Raw genomic sequence first — 17,882 nt, 5'->3', positions numbered from 1 at the left:
TCTACCTTTTCTCTTGTTGAACTTTACACTGTAAATTTTACAGGTTCAAATTTGGCCCTGTAATGCCAGTTATTCCCAGGGCTGCCTGTAAGCTAATGTTCCATAATCCAGATGTGGAAAGTGACCAAGTGTGAAGAAGAGCAGATGTTTCCTCAGATAATGCCATAGCTTCATTTTCTGTGCTGAGAGGAAGAAGAATGGGGACAGATTCTTCAACCATACAAGGCTTAGATCAGTCTCAGAGAATTCTCTCTGGGACTTGACCCTACACAGATTTATTCATCCCCAAGCTCTGTCTGCGAGCTTAGATGATATGTTCCACACTTGTTGGTCAAGAGGGACCAAGAACTGCCTTACACAACTACTTTCTGCTGGTCTTTAATGAGATACTCAGGGACTCTCTCCCTAGCGGGACTTCATGCTGCAGTAAATATCTATCTAATTCTCCCAGAACTCCTTCTGACACAGAGAGCTGTGGTGGTGATCATCCACTCTTTACCTTCTCAGAACCTTTCTATATTCCCAAGACTTTCCAATCCTTACAATAAATAACCCTATTTCCCAGCAAGATCAAGGTAAAATCAATAAAACTGGCCCGTGCAGGTATTTTCAGGGTAGTACATATTCCAATGTTTCTTCTGCAACATGTGTTGTTTACTCTCTCCCCTTGTAAGGATAGCAGCAGGAACCATAGGTCCACTATTTGAAGCTTGAGATCAATACAATTGGCCGATATTTTCCTTTAAGCTTCTAAGGAGTGGGAGAAAACTGGAAATGTTGCCAGATACAGGTAAGAGTGGTGCATGAACGCCTTTATGCTAAGTTCAAAAACACTAAACAGGTAGCTCTGGGGAACCAACATGACCTAAAACTGTGATTTGTATATTGAGTATGTGGAAAATAGGACTAGATCTTAATACAGAAACACTGATGCAGGATTAAAGTGAACTTCATTGTAGCATCCAAAGCTGAAGATGGCCTTCTGACCTCTGCTTCTTCTTCTTATAGCTGGACTCAGATTCATGAGCAGCACCAACCAGTCCAGTGTCTCTGAGTTCCTCCTCCTGGGACTCTCCAGGCAGCCCCAGCAGCAGCAGCTCCTCTTCCTGCTCTCCCTCACCATGTACCTGGCCACTGTCCTGGGAAACCTGCTCATCATCCTGGCCATCATCGCAGACTCACACCTGCATACCCCCATGTACTTCTTCCTCAGCAACCTGTCCTTTGTGGATGTCTGCTTCTCCTCCACCACTGTCCCTAAAGTACTGGCCAACCATATACTTGGGAGTCAGGTCATTTCCTTCTCTGGGTGTCTCACACAGATGTATTTTCTCTCTGTGTTTGCTGACATGGACAATTTCCTGCTGTCTGTGATGGCGTATGACCGATTTATGGCCATATGCCACCCGTTACACTATACAACAAAGATGACCCATCAGCTCTGTGCCCTTCTTGTGGTTGGGTCATGGGTGGTAGCCAACATGAATGCTCTGTTGCACACACTGCTCATGGCTCGACTCTCCTTTTGTGGAGAAAACATCATCTCCCATTTCTTCTGTGATGTGACTCCCCTCCTGAAACTCTCCTGCTCAGATACACATCTCAATGAGCTGATGATTCTTACAGAGGGAACTATGATCATAGTCACTCCATTTTTCTGTATCCTGATCTCCTACGTCCACATCACCTGTGCTGTCCTGAGAGTCTCATCCCCTAGAGGAGGATGGAAATCCTTCTCCACCTGTGGCTCCCACCTGGCTGTGGTCTGCCTCTTCTATGGCACCATCATATCCCTGTATTTCAACCCCTCATCCTCTCACTCAGCTGGAAGGGACATGGCGGCTGCCATAATGTACACAATTGTGACCCCCATGCTGAACCCTTTCATCTATAGCCTGAGGAACAGAGACATGAAAGGGGCTTTAAGGAAACTGCTCACCATGAATATTCATCTACAGATAAGTGTAAGAAAATCTTATACATAATTAATTTCCAAAAAAACATTTTATTTATTTTACTGTGTGGAACTTAGAATTTTTTTGTTAGCAAAGCATCTGCTATTCCTATTGGAAGAATGAAATCCATGTTATAGACAAGAGGTAAGAAGTGATTAGACACCCAGGACGCAGATCAATTGTAGAGCGATTCCTGGGTCCATGCAAAGTTGAAATGTGATTCGCTAGTCATGACAAAATTAATATAAAAATTCTTTTTTTACAGACATAAAATGTGCGTAGTATGACATTGTGATTGACACATGTGTGTTTGTGTGTGTACCACATGTATATATTTGTGTGTGTGTGTGTGTGTGTGTGTGTGTGTGTGTGTGTGTGTGTGTGTTCCACCTGTATATAGGCGTCCAAGAAGAATGGAAGAGGATTCTCTAGAGTTGAGTTACAGATCTTTGTCAGTCACACAATGTGGGTCCTGGAAACCAAATCTGGTTCCTCTGGCAGAACAGCAAGTGACTGCTGAGCTCTCTCTCCTGCTCAGAAAATGTTTCAAGCAAATCGCTTTATTTCAATCGTGAATGCCATCCCAACAGAAGACACCACAAACACAGCTACTCTTACTTCTTATTACAAAGGGGAAGACTAGGCATGTTTGGGGACCAGTGGGGTGTTTCAGTTGGAACCTGCTAAAGGACATTATGATAAGCTCTGAAGGGATGTAGGGTGATGTTGGAAAGGAATTGGGGTTTGACTGCTGCTTCAGACAGGATGCTGCTATCAGGATGCTGGTGATTGGCTCTTTTAATGTATCCAGCTGGAAGAAAGGAACAGATAAACTTAAGCTCTGACTGGCCACTCCTGTTCATCATGCAATGTGGGTCATTTTGTGGTTAGGACAATACTTTTGTTTATGTAATCTGAGGTCATTCCTTAATGGCCTTTTGTGTCTGTGATGTCACAATTCTAGAGACTTTTCTTGCTATGACTGTTCTATGAAACTCTCCGTGTTCATCAGAAAAACTTTCAACACGTGCCCCCCCAGCTCCTGCATGCCTGTGCCAAGCTTCCTTTCTTACAACATAGTCCTTGAAATGAGCCCATCTGAAAAGAAGCCCCAAGCTGGCAAGGTGAGTACATCAGTTCAGACCATTTCTTCCTCGGTAAGGCTCAATACAGATTGTGTCTTTAAAAGAACTGCTCTAGGGGCTGGAGAGATGGCTCAGTGTTTAAGAGCATTGGCTGTTCTCCCAAAGGACCCAGGTTTAATTTCCAGCAGCAACATGGCAGCTTGTAAGTGTCAGTACCACAAGTCTTGTGGATCCTATCCCATCACACAAACATTCATGCAGGGAAACACCAGTACACATTAAATGAAAATAAATAATTTTTTAAAAGAACTGGTCTGTTTCACCTAGGTTTTTAAATTTGTGAGATTTCTTCATAGTATTCCTTTATCATTCTTTATTTCTTTGAGATCCTTATTTATGTGTATGGATGCTTTGCCTGATGTTTGACTGTGTACTGTATATGTGCAGTCCCTGAGAAGACCAGAGATCAACATTGCATCTTCCCGCACTGGAGTTACAGACATTGGCTGCTACATGAATGCTGGGAACCAAACCAGTTCCTCTGGAATGACAGCCAGCCTCTTAACCACTGAGCCATCTCTCCAGCTCTTGTTATCATTCTTTAATGTCAAGGGGATTAGTAGTAATGCTTACTCAGGGATTTCTGATACCTGGTCTCAGGTTCATGTGTTACAAATCTGGTTGCTATTGGGAAGTGGTGGGACATCTTGGGGTAAGACTGACTGCAAAGATGTCAGGTCACAAGCAGATCCTGAAGGAGATTTTGGACTCCCAAACCCTCTCCTGTGTGTGCTCTTCTTTGCTTTCAGGATGCCATGAGGTGAACAGACCTCTCCAACACACATGTCCATCTTGAAATGTGGAGCTGCATAAATCCAAAGCAACAAGGCCAAGCAAATGTGGACTGAGATGTCAAACACAGAGTCTCTGAATATTCTCAGGCACTTTGCTGCAGAAATGAATAGATAAATCCCTTACTTACACATCTCTTTGGTTATACATGCGCTAGAAGACACAGAGTTCCTGCTCACCTCTCTTGGTTTATCTGGAAATTTTTTGTAAGCTAAATTTTACTTGCATGTTTTTCATATCAACATGTCAGCAAACTTTTTTCCTTTGACCTGTTTATTTCAAAGTGTTCTTTAATCCCAAAACATTTGAGGTTCTTTATGAAACTTTTCAGGTAGAGATAGGACATTTCCTGGTTCCATATCTGCTCCTGGATCTTATTAACTGAGTGAATTCTCTCATGTGATCAAATCTTCTCCCATGTTTCTTTGTTTCTTGTTTTATTCCATAACTGTATGGCCTCTCAGTCTCATGGACTCTGCAGATGAAGCAGAATTTCTTCATTTGGGGAGAAGGTTTTTCCACATTATAGACACATATTTTTACCCTTACATGGATTCCTTTATGGCTACTCTGATGAAAATTCTAAGGAAGTTTTTGTCCCACTCTGAGAACTAGAATAAGTTTGTTCCCTTTATAAATTCAATTGTTGGTCTTTCTGCTCAGATGAAAAGGTGTTCTGGTACTTAGTAGCCCAGGAAACACACAGTTGAGTACTGGCCAACCACTTACTAGGCATTATACAGCATCCATTTCCTTCTCTGGGTGTCTCACACAGATATATTTCTTCTGTGTATTTGCTGATATGGACAATTTCCTTCTGGCTGTGATGGTCTATGACAGAATTGTGGCCATACACCACCATTTACACTACACAATAGACATGACCCATCAGGTCTGTGCCCTTCCTGTTATAGGGTCATGGGTGGTAGCCAATCTGAATTGTCTGTTGCACATACTGCTCATGGCTCCCCTCTCATTCTGTGCAGACAACATCATTCCCTACTTCTTCTGTGATGCAATTCCTTTCTTGAAACTCTCCTGCTCAGACACACATCTCAATGAGTTGATGATTCATACAGAGGGAGCTGTGATCATGGTCACCCCATTTGTCTGTATCCTGATCTCCTACATCCACATCACCTGTGCTGTTCTGAGAGTCTCATCCCCCAGGGGAGGATGGAAAGCCTTCTCCACCTGTGGCTCCCACCTCTTCTATGGCACCATCATCGCTGAGTACTTCTCCTCTTCATTCTTTCACTCAGCTGGGAGGGACATAGTAGGTGCCATAATGTACACACTGGTGACCCCCATGCTGAACCCTTTCATCTACAGCCTGAGGAGCAGGGACATGAAAGGAGTTCCAAGGAAAGTGCCTATCCTGAGATTTCCATTCAAGCAGTAATGTTGAAAGTGTTGAACATTACATAGTGAAATATTGTGTAGGAATGTTTCATGTTTTGTCAATTATCTGAAACTTAGCTATTAGCTTTTGTAAGAAAAGCATCAATTATCTCTTCCAGATACAGAGCCCAATGTACAAACCCTTTATGTAAAAGAATGAAAAAGTGTTTAACAAATGTTGTTATTTGCATTGCCATGTCAATGCCTTGACAGAATGCACCATGAAAACCCCTGCACAATTTTGGCATGAGTGAGGGGTCTCAATGGGACAACACTGGAAAGTGAGTAATGGTAAGCTCAAAACTGGGTTGGGTGTTGGAATTGACTCCTGCTCCAGATGGGATGAGGTTTCGGAGTTGGGATAACTCTCTTCATGATGTTCACTACAAGACTGAGCTCTGACTGGCCAAGCAGCAGCATCCACATGACTACACCATATCCAGGGCAATGGGCGTGCTGCTATTTTGTTGGCATCGGCAGATCCTCTGCTCTTGTGCTCAGTTGTGCTTACAAAATCTTGTGTTGTCACTGTGTCAGACACCTATATCTGCTTCTGACATTCTTTGCAATGCTCTGTGTCCCTAGGCACAGAACCAGCACCCAACTAGGAGTATCCGGGACACTTCTGGGAAACCACAGATGATTGTTCTTTTTCACCACAGAGACCTCAGCCTAAGCCAATCTCACAGGAAGATCAGACTTGGTGTGTTGAGAAGGGAGGGTTTGGAGTTCCAGGAAACTGTACTTCTGCAGCTCACTTGGACTTATGATGTTACTTTTGATATCTGGGCACTATACAGCATCTAACATTGAGCAGCACGTATGTCAATTTAATAAAACTGATTTGTGACTTCTACAGTTCTAGTGTGCAGACAGGACAGCCCCTCTGTCCTCTTTGCCCGCCTGTGTCAGTGTTTGCTGGTGTTCTCATGTAGCAACTGCTTTGTTGTTTGGTTTGAGACAGAGTCTCACTGTACTGGCCTGACTGTCCTTGAAATTTCAATTAGCAAAAACAATTTATGAGCTTTCAATGTACATTTCAAAATATAACTTTTAAAGTTAGTGACTCTAAGTTGGTTGTGCTGATCTTGTGTATTTTTATTTCTAAGATTTTTCTTTTTCAATTGTAATGAAAATATTCATTCCTTTTTTATCTTTTCATTTTCCTTTGTTTCTTTCTGTTTCACTCTGACTGCTTGTCGCACTGTCCCTCATATCCTCCTCATCTCCTTTCCTCCCTCCATTCCTCACTTTCTTTTTTCATTTTGTTCTTGTTTTCTTTCACCCCCATCCTGTTTAACTTCTGCTGCCATGTACTTCGATGTGTTTCCCTCCACTGGACTGTGGTTGTATTTAAGAGACTACAGTCTTCATGAAAACTGTCTCTTCCTTTCCTATTGGATAACATTTATCAAGAGCTCTACTTCTAGAAGCAAGTGGTGAAACTTCATACCCACTTCCTCTACTGCTTGTGTCTAACTTCTGCTTACATGTCTCATATATATCGTCAGTCCACTGTGAGCCTATGTGTGCAGCTTGACCTGTAAGACATCTACCAGCTCTAGTTCTAACACTCTTTATGGTTGAAGTTGGTAAGACTTCTGAGATGTCTAGATTATTTTTCTCAAAGAAATTTGAGAGAACTTCAGACATTATTTCTAAAATCAGTTCCCCAACTCCTTACTGTCTCTTCCCTGTAGAATCCGGTTCTGTATGTATCTAGCAGCACTGCCTGCCTTCACCCTCTGTCCATTGTCCTTGGCTCTTCCTTCCTTTGTGAGCCTCAGCTTGCACTGTCCCTCCCTCTGTCTTCTGGTTTGCTCAGTCTTTGTTCCTCCAGTGCAAGTCTGCTGAGGGCCTCTGACGAGCTGTATACAATATCAGGATCTTCCTGATTCCCTAACTTCCACCCGATCCCTGCTTTTCTCACATTTCCTCTTTCCTGAGTATCTGTTTGAGGTGGCATTTTGGTCAAACTTTCCATTAGTTCTGTTTTACACTTGCTTGTTTGTTGATTGTTTACTGTGCATGTTTTCTGTGCAGGGAGCATGTCTGCCAGGATCGTCTACATACTGAGTTCCGGGGCAGTGGGATTATGATTATGTGGAGACTCTTTCTGTGGAGAGAGAGGGGGAAGGAAGAGGGAGAGATAGAAAGGCAGACACACACAGAGAGACAGACAGACAGACAGACAGAGAGCTTTATATCAATAAATATCAATGTCACAATATTGATAGTGCAGATAGGGAAAAACTCTTTGAAGCTACAAAAAAAATGCTACTACTCATTTGTGCTGATGATTTATCTTCTCATGAACATGTGTGAGGAAAATGGGAGGGTAAAAAAAAAGACGGAAAAGCTTTCTACAATCCCAGTATCCAGCATGTCAGTCACTTGCACTCTTTATCCCTTTCTGTTATACCTATGAAAATGGGCTCAGATAATTTTACTCAAATAGGAGTCTACATTTAAGTCTCCAACAGTTACTGTATAAAACAGACTTTCAAAATTACTGCAAGTCTTCGTACTCTCATTTTTATTGATTTTGATATATGTCCACCACTAAGTAAATCTATTTCTCTTTTAAAACATGTAAATACACCACGTATTTTGAAAATTATTTTGAAAATGCCTAATAAAGCTGACATAGTATCACAGGCCTACAGTACCAGCACCAGGGGGCTGAGGGAGGAGAATCAGAAGTTTGTGGCCAGACTAGTTTATCTTATAAGTTCCAGGTCATATATTACACTGTGAAATTCTGTCTTTATCAACAACAGCAAAAAGAAAACCAAAGGAAATAAATTGAAAACACAAAATATTTTCTCCCTATTGTTTGTTTAGTTGTTTGTTTTTTATTAATTTTTATTGGAGTTTTTAATTTATATTTCAAATATTATCCCCATCCCTACTCCCCCTTCTGCTATGAGTGTGTTCAACCACTGAACCAGACAAAATTTCTGGCATCCCTGCCCTGACATTCCCGTACACTTGGTGGGGGTGGGAGGACCTTGACAGGACCAAGGGATTCCCCTTCCATTGGTACCCAACAAGGCCATCCTCTGCTACATATACAGATAGACCCATGGGTCTGTCCATGTGTACTCTTTGGATGGTGGGTTAGTCCCAGGGAGCTCTGATTGGTTGGTATAGTTTTTCTTATGGGGCTGCAAGTCCCTACAGCTCTTTAAATCCTTTCTCTAATTCCTCCAATTGGGACCCTGTTCTCATTTCAGTGGTTGGCTGCAAGTATTCACCTCTGTATTTCTCATTTGTCAGGCTCTGGCAGAAACTCTCAGGAGACAACTATATCAGGCTCCAGTCAGCATGCACTTTTTGGCATTAGCAATATTGTCTTGGTTTGATGGCTATATGTATATGGGCTGGATCCCCAGGTGGGGCAGTCTCTGAATACCCTTGCCTTTGGTCTCTGCTCCAAACTTTGTCTCTATATCTCCTCCAATGAATATTTCTATTCCTCCTTTTAAGAAGGTCCTAAGCATATGCACTTTGTTGCCCTCATTTTTGAGCTTCATGTGGTCTGTGGATTGTATCTTGGGTAGGCTGAGCTTTTAGACTAATATCCACCTATCAGTGAGGACATCCCATGTATGTTTTTTGTGATTAGGTTACCTCAGTCAGAATGATATTTTCTACTTCCACCCATCTGCCTATGAATTTCACGAAGTCATTATTTTTAATGGCTGAGTAGTACTCCCTTGTGCAAATATACCACATTTTCTGTATCCATTGCTCTGTTGTACCTTCTCATCTTTTATTTTCAGCAGATTAAATATGACTCCTGACTGTGTTTGCCATGGAAATGAAAATCTAATTATATTAACTGAGCCTCCTATATTCATAGATCATTTTTAAATGAGGTTACAGTCAGTATTTTTTCATACATCATCTTTCCTTTCTCTCGCCTAAGAATCCTTAATGTATGTATTTGCAGCATTGTCTATGCATGACCCTGTATTCATTTTTTTCCTGCTTCTATTTCCTTTTCTTCAACTTCCCAAATGTCTATATGACTATTTGAAAAATTTCCCATTATTTATTCATCTGTTCAAATTTGTAGAGCACATTTAGTGAACAGCTTATATCCATTGTTTACTTTCCAATTCAGAATTTCCACTTGACTTTTTTCCATAATTTTTGGCTCCTTATTCCCTATTTGATTTGACATTGTTTTCATTTTTTTTTTTTACCTCTTCAATATTGTTTCTTTCCATCTGCCAACATTTAAACAGTGGCTTCTTGGGAATATTCTTGTTAAAGATGGCTACTGCTCTTGCCACAAGGCATATCTCTTGCTAGTTTTTCTGCTGTAAGGTCATACATATTTGTGCATAATTGCCTGTTTCTTTGCAATCTTTCATTTTGTTGTCAAAAACTGGATATTTTGGGAATATATCATTGCATATCGAGGTTCTGGTTCCCCTTGCTGTGTTTGCTCTTGTTTATCATTGGCTGGGTTATTTTATGCAGTCTATTTCCCTGACACTTGGAATCCTCTGATGAGGATCCTCACATAAAACAACTTTCAGTCACCCTGTCATCAGCCTGGCATGGCCCAAAAGTTATTTAAACTCTCTTCCAGTTTGTTGACCACAAGAGCTGATAAACTCTAGTATGTTACACCACCATGACTTACTATGTTGATAGAAATAAAGTGCACTTAAGCATCTGGTCTAGAATGAAGGCTCAGAGGTAAGAGCAGTGATCACTTTTTCAAAGGACCTTGGTTTTATACCCAGTACCTACATTGCCAGTCACAACCATCAGGAAAACAATATCCAAGAGATCTGACATCCTCTTCTGATCTCCATGAGCAAGAGACATGCATGTGATGCACATACATGCATGCAAGACAAACACTCACAGAAGGGTCTGTATGACCTCTTCATGACCACAAGGCCAGCAAAGCAACAATCCAAGGAAGATTTTTTCTTTTTCTACTAATGGATACTTTATGTATTTACATTTCAAATGTTATCCCTCTTTCCCCATTCTCCTTTCAGGTCTCCACACTTCTCTCTGCTTCTATGAAGATGTACCCATTCCCATCCACCCCCTGCAACCCACCCACTCCTACCTCAACAGTACCCTACATTGGGGAAATGAGACTTTATAGGAGCAAGGGCTTCTCTTCCTATTGACGCCATAAAATGCCATCCTCTGCTCCATATGCTGCTGGAGCCATGGGTCCCTCCATGTGTATTAGTCCCTCCAATTAGTATTAGTTAGTGGTTCAGTCCCTGGAACATCTGAGGGATCCAGTTGGTTGATATTGTTGTTCTTCCTATGGGTTTGCAACTCCCTTAAGTTCCTTCAGTTTTTTTTTCTTACTCCTCCTTTGCAGTCCTTGTGCTCACTCTGATGGTTAGCTGCAAGCCACATCTGTATCAGTAAGTCTCTGGCAGAGCCTCTCAGAAGACAGCTATATCAATCAGGTTCCTGTCATCATTTACTTCTTGGCATGCACAACAGTATCTGGGTTCAGTGAATGCATAGGAGATGGATCCCCAGGTGGGGCAGTCTCTGGATCTTCAGACCCTGCTCCAAAATTTCTCCCAGTATTTTCTCCCATCAGTATTTTGTTCCTCCATCTAAGAAGGACTGAAGCATCTATATTTTGGTCTACCTTCTTCTTAAGCTTCATCTGGTCTTTAAATTGTATTCCCAGTTTTTGGGCTAATATTCACTTACCAGTGAATGCATATCATGTGTGCTCTTTATGACTGGATTACCTCACTTAGGATGATAATTTTTATTTCAATCTATGTACCTAAAAATTTCATAAAGTCATTCTTTTTAATAGCTGAGTATTCCTCCATTGTGTAAATGCACCATTCTTTCTATATCCATTCCACTGTTGAAGGATATAAGGGTTCTTTCCATCCTCTGGCTATTATAAGTAAGGCTGCTATGAACATAGTGGAGCATATACCCATGTTTTATGTTGGAGCATCCTTTGGGTTATGCCCAGGAGTCGTGTAGCTGGGTCCTCAGGTAGTATGATGTCCAATTTTCTGAGGAACAACTAGCATGATTTCCAGAGTGTTTGTACCAGCCTGCAATCCCACCAGTAATGGGGGAGTGTTTTTTACATCCTCATCAGCATCTGCTCTCACCTGAATTCTTGATCTTAGCATTCTGACTGATGTGAGGTGTAATCTCAATGTTGTTTTGATTTGCATTTCCCTGGTGACTAAGGATGTTGAACATTTCTTTAGATGCTTCTCAGCCATTCAATAGTCTACATTTGAGAATTCTTTGTTAAGTTCTCTACCCCATTTTTAACTAGGATCATTTTCTTCTCCAGAGGCTAACTTCTCGAGTTCTTTCTATATTAGATATTAGCCCTCTATTGAACGTAGAATTGTTAAAAATCTTTTCCCAATCTGTTGGTTGATGTTCTGTCCTATTGACAGTGTCCTGTGCCTTACAAAAGGTTTACAGTTTTATGAAGTCCCATTGGTTGATTCTTGATTTTAGAGCATAGGCCATTGGTATTCTGTTCAGGAAAATTTCCCCTGTGCCTACGTGTTTGGGGCTTTTCCCAACTTTCTCTTCTATTAGTTTCAATGTATCTGGTTTTATGTAGAGATCTTTGATCCACTTGAACTTGAGCTTTGTAAAAGGAGATAAGAAAGGGATGATTTGCATTTTTCTACATGTTGACCTCCAGTTGAACCAGCACCATTTGTTGAAAATGCTATCTTTTTCCCACTGAAAGGTTTAAGCTCATTTGTCAAAGATCACGTGACTGTACGTGTTTGGGCTAATATTCATTTATCAGTGAGTGCATATCATGTGTGCTCTTTATGACTGGTTACCTCACTTAGGATGATAATTTTTATTTCAATCTATGTACCTAAGAATTCATTTCTGGGTCTTCAATTCTGTTTTATTAATCTGATCTAACTGCCTATCTCTGTACCAATACCATGTAGTTTTTATCATTATTGCTTTGTAATACTATTTGAGGTCAGGGATAGTGATTCCCCCAGAATTTCTTTTATTGTTGAATATAGTTTTTGCTATCCTGGGGAATTTGCAAATTGCTCTTTCTATCTCTATGAAGAATTGAGTTAGAATTTTCATGGCAATTGCATTGAATCTGCGGATTGCTTTTGGCAAGATGGCCATTTTTACTATATTAATCCTGCCAATCCATGAGCATGGGAGATCTTTCCATTTTGTGAGATCATCTTTGATTTCTTTCTTCAGACACTTGAATTTCTTGTCATATAGATCTTTCCCATGCTTGGTTAGAGTCAAACAAGGTATTTTATATTATTTCTGGCTATCGTGAATGGTGTCATTTCCCAAGTTTTATTGTCAGCCTGTTTATGCTGTGAGTAGAGGAAGGCTACTGGTTGTTTGAGTTGATTTTATATCCAGTCACTTTGCTGAAATTGTTTATCAGGTTTAGGAGTCTCTGGTGAAATTTTGGGGCCACTTGAGTATACTATCATATCATCTGCAAATAGTGATATTTTCTAATTTCTTTCTAATTAGTACTGCTTTGACCTCTTTTAGTTGTCTAATTGCTCTGGCTAGGACTTCAAGTACTTTATTGAATAGGTGGGAAGAAAGTAGGCAGCCTGATCTAGTCCCTGATTTTAGTAGGATTGCTTCGACTTTCTCTCCATTTAGTTTGATGCTGACTACAGGATTGATGTATATTGCTTTTACTATATTTAGGTATGTGCCTGGAATTCCTGATCATTCCAAAATGTTTAACATGAATGGGTGTTGAATTTTGTCAAATTCTTTGTCAGGGTCTAATGAGATGAGCTTGTGGTTTTTTTAGTTTATTTATATAGTGAATTACGTTGATGGATTTCCACATATTGAACCATCTCTGCATCCCTGGGAGGAAGCCTACTTGATCATGGCAAATGATTGTTTTGATGTGTTCTTCAATTCAGTTTTCAAGAATTTTTTTAAATGTTTTTGCATCGATGTTCATGAGGGAAATTAATCTGAAGTTCTCCTTCTTTGTACAGTCTTTGGAAAGATTTTTTAAAAATGCAGTTCAATACAATTCATCACAACTCAGTCGTAGCTATTGGTTCAACCTAGCAAGTCTGATACCAAGAAGTTTATTTTAGACATATTTCAGAAAGTAAATTTGAAAACAAGTTTCCTGGGAGTATCTAACTCAATGCCATGTGCATAACAAAGCTTCAGACATGACTGAATGGAAAGTCATAAAGTACATGTGACATCTTCCATAAAGATGGGATCCATAGATTAACTGAGGAAGCAGGCTAAAGAAGAGGCTGGTGCTATAGATTGAGACAAGTTCAAGATAAGGATCTGTGTGACAACTCTGGCCTGGCCACACAGGGAGTCAATACTATTAGCCACCTCCTTTCTCATCTTTCTGGAAGGAAAATACCTTATAGGTTTCTCCTTTTGAAGAGACAAACCTGTAAGTTTAACTTTTATGGCTTGCTTAGGCTTATATGTGAGCACAAGGACGTCCTACACACTTATACAAATAAAAAAAGTTTTTAAAAAATTAAAATTCCATTAACATTGATAGCATCTTTACAAAAAGTAGTTTCTGCCGTCATTCTTGCTATTTGTTCTAACTCTGGAAAATTCTCCAAAGTGGTGTGTGTGTGTGTGTGTGTGTGTGTGTGTGTGTGTGTGTGTGTGTGTGTGTGTGTGTTTATGCATGTGTGTGTGGGTGCATGTGCATGTGGGTTTGGTGTGGGACCCAGGCTGACTTTGGCCTCTAGATCATCCTTGTTCAGTCTTCTTGATGAGAATTACACAAACAGGCGTTGGACAACATCACTCAGCCTATAAACTTATTCTAAAGGAGGTCATGAGGCTATCTTTTGCTTCATCCTCAGATCTGATATTCCTCTTCTTTAAATTTTACTAATCAATGAATAGCTATGTTGTGAAAGCACATGTCTGTGGGTGCAATGTCCATGCATTTATATTTGTGTGCTCCTATATATGCACACAAGTGGGGTCCATGCTTGTGCACATACATGTAGAACTCAGAGATTGGGGCCATGTATCCTCTGATCTCTTTACACAGTCTCTGTGGACACAGGCTCTATCACTGGACCCAGAGCTTGCTGACTCAACTGGTTACCCTGCCAGCATGTCTTCTCTGACTCTTGCACTTGGATTACGGGCTGGCTGCCATACTTGTTTCATATATTGGGTGTTCTGGGATATAAACTGGGTCCTTAAGGCTGCAGAGAATGCACTTTGCCCAATGAGCCACCATCCAAGTTTGCTAAAGTAATGCTATTTTCGTTGTTTCTTAAGAGAGAGTCATTGTGTTGCCAGACTGCCTTCAAATTCACAGGGACCCACTTTCTTCTGCTTTCCAAGTGCTGAGAATAAAATCATGGACCTCCATGACCAACAAAAAGACTGATTTTAAACTAAGAACTTTATTGTAGACAATTTCAAATATATGTTAAGAATAGACAGCACAGACATTCAAGCACATACATGCAAGAATTAAATAGAACCTGGTATAATTTCATCTGTGCCCTTAAACTTTATTTTCCTGTTTTATTTTTTATTTCTTTGGTCCTGTGGGTGGAAATGGAACCTGGTCCCTGTGCAAGTGCAACCAGTCCTCTAAACCACTGAGCCATCTCTCCAGCTTCTAATATCTCTTTCCTTTGTGCTGTTTTTGTTTTTATGAGACTGGGTCTGGTATGGTAGATAAGGCTAGCCTGGAACATGACAGCAATCTCATTCTCTCGGACTTCAGTGTCTCTGGATGAGAGGTGTAAGCCAGCACATGCTATCATTTTTATCAACTATTTCCCAGGCTGAGCTGAGAAAGAATTGGCTTCTACAGTTTGACACTGAGTGGGAAGGAAGGCCTCACCTATCTTGTCATTAGAAGTGCCCCAAATCTTGAACTCAACTGCAAGTAGGACTTTCTCCAACTTCCTTCCACTACTCTTGTGTGTTTGCAGGTTTGTTGTCATCTCTCAGAATTTTGCTTATTCATCTGTAAATGAAGTAGAAGTAGGTTGTAAGCTTCTGGAGGCACATGGACAGGATAATCACATTGAGGATGTACCCATGCTAGGTTTAGAAGTCCTGTCATGAATTGTATCTAGGAAAAAGGTGGGGAGTACAAAGGAAGCTGTTGGAGATGCACTCAAGGGTCTATACATTTTCAGAACTGCACACATCACTGTGGGCTTGCAAGACACAATTCCCAAGGATGGAGGTTTCCTGAGGATGGGTATCCTTCAGGCATGGAGGACTACACACTCCCCAATCTACCTTTCTCTCACTGAACATTGCACTGTGTATTTCACAGAATTGAACCAGACCCTGAAATGCCAGTTACTCCCAGGGCTGCCTATGGGCAGATCAGCTAAAAGCCCTATGTGGTAAATAATCAAATGTGAGGAAGACAGAACTTTCCATCAGACAGTGCCACAACATCATGTTCTGTGCTGAGGGAAAGGAGAATGGGAACAGATCCTTCAACCCTTAAGGCTTAGATCAGTCTCAGGGAATTCTCTTTGGGACTTCACTCCACACAGACTGCTTCATCACCAAGTTCTGACTGTGAACTTACATGATATGTTCCACACTTGTTGGTCAAGAGGGACCAAGAGCAGGCTTGCACAACTACTTTCTGCTGGTCTTTAATGAGATACTCAGGGACTCTATCCCCAGTGGGACATCTTATCTAATTCTCCCAGAACTCCTTCTGACACAGAGGTCTGGGACAGTGATCATCCACTCTTGAGCTCCTCAGAACCTAACCATATTCCCATGTTTTCCCCATCCTTAGAATAATGAACACAATTACTCAACACCTCCAAGGTAAAATAATAGAGCTCCCATGTTCTGGTATTTTCAGGGCATTAGAAATTCTGATGTTTCTTCTGCACCAAGTGCTGCTCACTCTCTCCCATAGAGGGGGCAGCAGCAGGAGTCACAGTTCCACCAGTTGGAGCTTGAGATCACTAAAATAGCTGGCTTCTTCTCCTTTCCTTTGAGCTTCTAAGGAGTGAGAGGAAATTGGAAATGTTACCAGATACAGGTAAGAGTGACATGCATGAAAGGTTGTGTACTATATCCAATAAAACTGAAGGGGTCAATCTGGGGAACCAACACTATCTAAACTGGGATTTGTAAATGGAGTGTGTAGAAAATAGGAGTGAATCTTAATTCAGAAACCGTAATGCAGGATTAGTGTGAACCTGGTTGTAGCATCCAAACCTGAAGATGGCCTTCTGACCTCTGCGTCTTCATTCTGTAGCTGGGCTCAGATTCATGAGCAGCACCAACCAGTCCAGTGTCACCGAGTTCCTCCTCCTGGGACTCTCCAGGCAGCCCCAGCAGCAGCAGTTCCTCTTCCTGCTCTTCCTCACCATGTACCTGGCCACTGTCCTGGGAAACGTGCTCATCATCCTGGCCATCAGCACAGACTCCCGCCTGCACACCCCCATGTACTTCTTCCTCTGCAGCCTGTCCTTTGTGGATGTCTGCTTCTCCTCCACCACTGCCCCTAATGTACTAGCCAACCATATACTTGGGAGTCAGAAAATTTCTTTCTCTGGGTGTCTCACCCAGCTGTATTTTCTCTGTATCTTTGGTGACATGGACAATTTCCTGCTGGCTGTAATGGCCTATGACCGATTTGTGGCCATATGCCACCCTTTACGCTACACAACAAAAATGACCCATCAGGTCTGTGCCCTTCTCGTTATGGGGTCATGGGTGGTAGCCAACATGAATTGTCTGTTGCACATACTGCTCATGGCTCGACTCTCCTTCTGTGCAGACAACATCATCCCCCACTTCTTCTGTGATGTGACTCCTCTCCTGAAACTCTCCTGCTCAGACACGCATCTCAATGAGCTGATGATTCTTACAGAGGGAGCTGTGGTCATGGTCACCCCATTTGTCTGCATCCTGATCTCCTACATCCACATCACCTGGGCTGTCCTGAGAGTCTCATCACCCAGGGGAGGATGGAAAGCCTTCTCCACCTGTGGCTCCCACCTGACTGTGGTCTGCCTCTTCTATGGCACAGTCATCACTGTGTATTTCAACCCCTCAACCTCTTACTCAGCTGGGAGGGATACGGCAGCTGCAGTGATGTATACAGTGGTGACCCCAATGCTGAACCCTTTCATCTACAGCCTGAGAAACAGGGACATGAAAGTGGCTTTAAGGAAAGTGCTCGCCATGAGATTTCCATCTAAGCAGTAATGTTGCACATCACAGAGGGAGCTATTGTCTAAGAATTCTTCATCTTTTGTCAATTATCTGAAACTTCTCACTTACCTTTTGTAAGAAAAGCATCAATTATCTTTCCCAAATACACAGCCCAGAATATGTAAACTTGTAAAATGATATCTGGGCATTTTATGGCATTTAACATTTAGCAGGAAATAGGTCGATTCAATTCAAATGATCTGTGCCTTCTACAGTTCTAGGTTTCAGACCTGTCAGTCCCTCTTCCCTTTTTCCTGTCTCTGTCAATGTCTGCTGGTGCTCCCAGGTAGCAATTCTTTTGTTCTTGTTTGCTGCTGCTGTTGTTGCTGCTGCTGTTGTTTTGTTT

General features: G+C 41.5%; 2 protein-coding genes, 1 long non-coding RNA gene and 1 pseudogene across 3 annotated transcripts; all 4 read left to right on the top strand.

Annotated features, from left to right (window-relative positions):
* Positions 1–1,022: 1,022 nt before the first annotated feature.
* Positions 1,023–1,985, top strand: Or1f21 (olfactory receptor family 1 subfamily F member 21). The gene has a single exon (NM_001000858.1). The coding sequence runs from the start codon at positions 1,023–1,025 to the stop codon at positions 1,983–1,985; it is 963 nt and encodes a 320-aa protein (NP_001000858.1).
* Positions 1,986–2,418: 433 nt separating this feature from the next.
* On the top strand, positions 2,419–4,025 carry LOC134480654 (uncharacterized). Its single transcript, XR_010055298.1, has 2 exons — positions 2,419–3,079; positions 3,850–4,025. It is a non-coding gene; the product is annotated as an uncharacterized LOC134480654 (long non-coding RNA).
* Or1f38-ps1 (olfactory receptor family 1 subfamily F member 38, pseudogene 1) lies at positions 4,632–5,294 on the top strand (annotated as a pseudogene).
* On the top strand, positions 16,589–17,530 carry Or1f32 (olfactory receptor family 1 subfamily F member 32). Its single transcript, NM_001006598.1, has one exon. It carries the CDS (start codon positions 16,589–16,591, stop codon positions 17,528–17,530), a length of 942 nt encoding a protein of 313 aa, NP_001006598.1.
* The last annotated feature ends 352 nt before the right edge of the window (positions 17,531–17,882 follow it).

Source organism: Rattus norvegicus, chromosome 10, assembly GCF_036323735.1.
Source record: "Rattus norvegicus strain BN/NHsdMcwi chromosome 10, GRCr8, whole genome shotgun sequence".
In the NCBI taxonomy this organism is placed as follows: domain Eukaryota; kingdom Metazoa; phylum Chordata; class Mammalia; order Rodentia; family Muridae; genus Rattus; species Rattus norvegicus.
The sequence above is the reverse complement of the archived record's forward strand: the minus strand, read 5'-3'. Positions and strand labels throughout refer to the sequence as shown.